At 38.9% G+C, this 5,853-nt stretch overlaps 1 protein-coding gene across 1 annotated transcript; it reads right to left on the bottom strand.

Annotated features, from left to right (window-relative positions):
• Window positions 1–207: 207 nt before the first annotated feature.
• Window positions 208–4,849, bottom strand: LOC146923904 (uncharacterized). Its single transcript, XM_085708984.1, has one exon. The coding sequence runs from the start codon at window positions 2,739–2,741 to the stop codon at window positions 1,575–1,577; it is 1,167 nt and encodes a 388-aa protein (XP_085565110.1). The 5' UTR covers window positions 2,742–4,849; the 3' UTR covers window positions 208–1,574.
• Between the last annotated feature and the right edge of the window lie 1,004 nt (window positions 4,850–5,853).

The raw sequence follows: 5,853 nt of genomic DNA, 5'->3' as shown, positions 1-5,853 counted from the left end.
TGCAGTTACTTTGTCACAATCCTTAACTTTTGCATAGGTCGCCCTTGCGGGTGTCAACCTATCAGGATAAACACATTTTTTTTATCACTTTTTTTCTTTTTACATGTCTCTAACTTTTGCATGGACCGCCCTTTCGGGTTTTCAGTCCATCGAGACGCTCTTTTTTGCCTAAGCCGCTTTTTTAATGTTTGCGACTTATCGAGCTGATTTTTGATTTCTTTTTTTCCATGTCTCTAATTTTTGCATGGACCGCCCTTTCAGGTTTTCAATCCATCGAGACGCTCTTTTTTGCCTAAGCCGCTTTTTCCAGTTTGCGACTTATCGAGCTTTTCATTTTAACAAAGTATTTCTTGACTGCACTGGCATTCATAGGACACACAAGTTCATCACTATCCTTGGTAATTAGGCATACATTGCCCCTGGAATCAGGTAACACATTTTTAGCACAAAGCCACTTTCTTGACTTTCACGGGGACGAGCCTTCTTTGTCAAATACTTGCTTTATCCTTTTGACATAACTGTACAGGGCACATTGCAATAACACTTTTAAATTCAATCCAGCTTAGCTTTCATTGGAATTCCCGTTGACAGAACTTTGACCTCCATGTGGGGCACTGCTTTTATATTGTATATTGAGGGATGGTGGGGGGGTTGCCCCTGTTAAAGTGTGCACGTGAAGTACAATATCCCTGCAAGGAAGATGGTAGCATCTCGTGCTAGTCTTTGTACACGAAAGTCCTCTTCTGGACAATCTTTCTTGATACATGCAGCTTCGACTGCCAAAATGCCCCAGTAGGCAATATATCACATTTAGGAAACTTTCATCCTCCTTTTCTTCAGTTTCGAACACAGAGAACTCAAAGTCGAGAGAGAGCATAGGGTTAAAGTGTTCAACGGGTTTATTAATGCATGATTTGATTATTGATATAAACATTATGATTATGCAGGTATGTGAAAATGATTTAAAGAAAAAGAATTTTTTTTGGTTTTTTGTATTACCATTTTTCCAGAAAAAGCACAAAATAAAACAAAGTCGAGATCGAGACGACCTTTTAATTAATGATGAAAATACATAAAGCAAAAAGCCCTAAACAAGTTCACTTCCATCTCGGGTGGGATGAAAGGATTTTTTTTGAAAAACATAAAGCAACAAACAAACATATTAATTAAACAGATGAGTAATAGAAATAAACATCAGCAAAGACCCAATTCCAGCTAAACATTCCATGCACCAAGATCCGATAGCGGATTAACTTGCGTATTCAAATTCAAAACTCTTCAAAAGGTATGAGATTTTTCTGGATCAACTTCTGAACTATCTTCTGCAATGCACAACAGTGCTCAATATCATGACCTGGTGCCCCTTGATGGAAAGCACAAAAGAGGTCGGGCCTGTACCGGGTTGACAATTTTGTTGGCATTGGCAGAGGTGCCTTGGTATAGACCAAATTCCTTTCAAGCAACTTTGGAAGCAACTCTGCATACTTCATGGGAATGGGATCGATCTGCTTCCTTGAAGTCCGTTGTCGAGGCTGTTGTTGATTTTGCTGAAACTGGGGTTGATAACCCGAACTTTACAGAGCATTTGTGACAGGCATAACAGCGGTAACAGGGTGGTAAGCCAGATACTGTTGTTGAGGCTGACTTTCTGCCACACTCATTTCCTGGTCTTCCTCTTCTGAACCATTTGTGGGAACAATTTCTTTGATCAAATGTCCTTTTCGAACCCAATCTTCAATACGCATGCCCGCGGTCATCATATCTGCGAAATTGCCAGATGCACTTGCAAGCATATGCTCAAAATAGAACGGATCCAGAGTTTCCAGGAAAATCTCGGTCAACTCTTTCTCTTCTAGACGTGGACGAACTTGTTCAGCGAAGTCTCTCCAACGTTGGGCATAAGCTTTGAAGGATTCATTATCATTCTGAGTCATGGCCTGCAGTTCCTTTCTGTTTGGAGCCAAGTGCAAGTTATAGTTGTATCGCTGGATGAAAGCCTCAGACAGATCCTTGAAAGTTTTGATATCATCCTTGCTCAGACCCACATACCATACCAGTGCAGCACCAGTCAAACTATCTTGGAAACAGTGGATAAGGAGTTCATCATTACCTACTTGAGCAGACATCTTCCTCACGTACATTACCAAATGAAGCTCAGGGCAAGTGTTTCCTTTGTACTTCTCAAAATCAGGGACCTTGAATTTGGGTGGTATAACGACATTGGGAACCAAGCAAAGATCATAAGCATTTTTCCCAAACAGTTCTTTCCCACGAAGAGCTTTCAATTCCAATTGTATTTTGTCAAACTTTTCTTCAAGTTCAGCTATCCGGTCGTGTGCAACCACATTTTCTGGGTGATAGATTGGCCGAGGACCCTGCTGAGTAGTATGAATCAAAGGAGCTGAGTAGGTCATAGCAGCTTGAGGGATCAAAGGGCCTGATTTTTGCACAAAAGGAGCCTGAACCTTAGAGACATCGGGACAGAACACTTCACCAGAACTTAAAGGTGTACTCCAGAGATAACCTTCCAGCATAGCATGTTGAGGAGTACTAGCAAACACTGTTGAAATCGGGGTAGTGGAAGCAACCGTCTGAGCTTGAGTACTGACAATAGGAAGAGATGATGGCTGACCCTGTGCAAACATTATCAAAGATACCAAGTTCCTCAATATCTCATTTTCGGCCCGGAGGGTTATCACCTCTTCACGAAGCTTGTGATTCTCTTGTTCACGATGATCCATTCTGATTTGCTCGAGTGTTGTAGATACGAGTAGACTGATGGATTGACCTTTTATTGAGAAGACACAATGTGAGACACAGACTAGAAACTATGGATGCAAAATGATGCATGATATGTTTATGCAAAAATATACAATTTTTTTCATCGAAGGATTTATCAAGGTGAATTGTAAACATCGTAAAGGAATATGGTTTCATTTGAGAATTGTAAAGATATTGCAATAGGTTTCCATTTCAAAAGGTAAGAACGAACCCAAGAAAGAAGTTCTTAACAAAAGCAAAAGCTTAGTTGAGATTTTTGAAGTTGTATTGCTCGGTGTTCATTCTTACAAGGTTCATACCTTTGATGTTTACAAAAAGCTTGGCTAAATCCTTCAATATATTTTTTTTAATGGATGAAAAAAAAAGGTTTATGGATGAATGCATGTATGCATGATTATGCAAGGAATACATGATGAAGTTTAAGATATACAATGATGGAGCTTAAGGATAAAAACGCCATTTGGTAAGGACTAAAGTTTCCATTGCACAAGTAACAAGGGTTCTACCAAGGTTCCCGAATTACAACCGCCACAGAACTTTATCGGATACCGAGACAACACCCGGTCCAACAACGTTCGTAGGAAAGTCTAGTTCGAGTGTAGCATTGCAAGTAGACTAATACCGAGACATCACCCGGCTTAGCCACCGCACTACATCCTAAAAAAAGCCAAGATGGGTTAAGGGTTACTAAAGGTCCTTAGCGTACAAACGGAAACTTAAAAGCAATAGAGTCTAAGCGTGACAACACCCGCCGACATATATCACTTTAAGCTCCTCCGCTAAGTGTGGTTATCTCACGTGTGACAAGACACGAGAATACTCTCGGTATGCCACTATGAGTCTACCACCCCTATCTTATGTTTCACTCGAGTCCGGGTATAGGACTTTGTCTCACCACTCACGTAAAAGTATTTACAAAGTATATACAAATGATAAAGCAAAAGTAATAAAGAAAGAAAGGTGGGCTAAACCCGCGTAGGATCCCCAGTGAAGTCGCCATTTTTGTAGACCAAGATTTTCGGGTGTCAAGCCATTGATTGGACTTGAACCTTCAATCTACCGGACTTGCTCGATTTTATTCTTGGGAAGGGAAAAAGAGATTGAAAAACCCTTTTTGGATCCGGGGGTCGGTTACGATTCGGGAAGGTGTTAGGCACCCGCGTCGTTCACGGTACTCCGTGAGAACCTCTTTCTAACTTTATTTTTTATTTGGAAAATTATTGCTTAAAGTATAAGTGAAAGAATGGAGGGAGAAGAAGTTGGAGTTTTTGGTTATTTTTATTTGATCGATTTGAAAGGATTAAAGCCTCTGCCTACGTACCCTTAAAAGGGATCAAAACCGTCGTAGTTCACTCTCAAAAATATATTTTTTTGTGGGTTATGTTGATTTTAATTATTTTGAAAATGGTTTTAAGAAGGGTTGCGAGACCTCAAGGTATAGAAGAATAAAATAGGAGTGAGGTTGTTTCATTTTATTTATGAAATTTAGTTTAAGTTTAATTAAGATTCATTTAGGAATTTGATTAAGAAAATAAAGGAAAAATCTCTTGGATTTGGATCCAAGGTTTATTAAGAAAATAATTTGACTTTTGAATTTTTGAGGTAAAAATGATTTTTCTAAATAACGGAAAGCTAACGTAATAACGTGAAAAATAAAGCGAGCGTAAGGCGATAAATAAAGTGACAGTGTCGGTGCAAGTGTCGGTGCTTGTGTTACCTACATTATTACAAAAATTCCTAGGTACAATCTATGGCCTCTTTGCCAAGCTACAAACCAATAGTTAAAAATATACATCCCTTTCCTAGTTATACACACTAAATATCATGGGGCTTAAATAAATTGCAAGAAGAAGAAAAATGCAAGAGATTATACTAGAATTAAAGCAAGCAAGATAATAAGAAAGCTTAGAGGTACGACATACTAGGATGACTTATCAAAGAAAATGCATGATGTTGAAGTTTTAAGGAAATGCATGAAGTAAAAATTGAAGTGATAGAGCAAAATTATCAAAGAATATTATAGAGTAAAAAAAATACTTAAAATGCGTAAAATGTTTCTTTTAAATATCAAAGCAAAATGAAATAAAGCATCATGAAAGTTAAAGTGTTAAAAAGGTGCAAGAATTATGTCACAAAATGAGTTCAAAAATGTTTTGAAAGAAGTAGAATAAAATATGATGCAAGATGGGGGTGCAGGAGCATCTCAGGGGGTGTATAAAGCAAGCAGGAAAACAGCAAGGATGTTACTGGGTCTAGTAAACCGAAAATGGGCTTGGGTTAAGCCTTGCAAGCTGGAGCGGGTTAACTCAGTGGGTATGGGTCTGGATTAATGGGTTAGCATATATATGGTGGCTGTTAAACAATTGACAAGAAAATTATTTTCCTCCAAAAAAACGTGTTCACTCCCTCTCTCACTAAAAGGGTTCAGCATCGCCCCCTTCCTTCATGCTCTTCTTCTCTCAAAATTTTGTTTTAAAATCAACATGACTCCTTTAAACAGAACAACACAAGGAATTGATGGGATGGTTCAAAGTTAAACAAAACACAAACATCAAGCCTCGGTTAAAACGAAAAACATCTCCAATAACAAAGCAAGACACTGATCTGGATTTAGAAAGCCATTTACAGGTAATTTTGTTCAAAAACGAAGCAAGATTCATATGTTACAGACAGATTCAAAGCAACTATGAGTAAAAGATTGAAGGAAACCAAACCTTAGGGTTATATCGGAGAAGAAAGGGGTTTGCGAAGGAAAACTTCTAACTGGAAATCGATATAGCTTGCACCACTTCCGATCTGCCTCGCCGTTACCTCGCGAATAGATCCTAACATTGGATTCGGCTGTGTTGTGGTGGCTTGAATCCGGTTCGGTCCCTCTTTAATGCGGGTCTCCTTCCTCTTTGTATCGACCTGTAATTGTTCTTGTGCTTGGATCCCGTTTCACCCTCTTCTTACTTCACGTTTCATGAACACAGTCTGCTGTTCCTGGTAATTGTTGTTTGAGATCGAAAATCAATGTTATGTTAGGGTGATTGATGGAGCCGATTTGTGTTTTGGTGTATTGATGTTGTT

Source organism: Medicago sativa, chromosome 5, assembly GCF_051527215.1.
Source record: "Medicago sativa cultivar Bolivia chromosome 5, Bolivia_mono, whole genome shotgun sequence".
Lineage (NCBI taxonomy): Eukaryota > Viridiplantae > Streptophyta > Magnoliopsida > Fabales > Fabaceae > Medicago > Medicago sativa.
The sequence above is the reverse complement of the archived record's forward strand: the minus strand, read 5'-3'. Positions and strand labels throughout refer to the sequence as shown.

Coding starts and splice junctions, on each gene's coding strand:
- LOC146923904 (XM_085708984.1), bottom strand. CDS start 2,741: ATGGATCATCGTGAACAAGAGAATCACAAGCTTCGTGAAGAGGTGATA.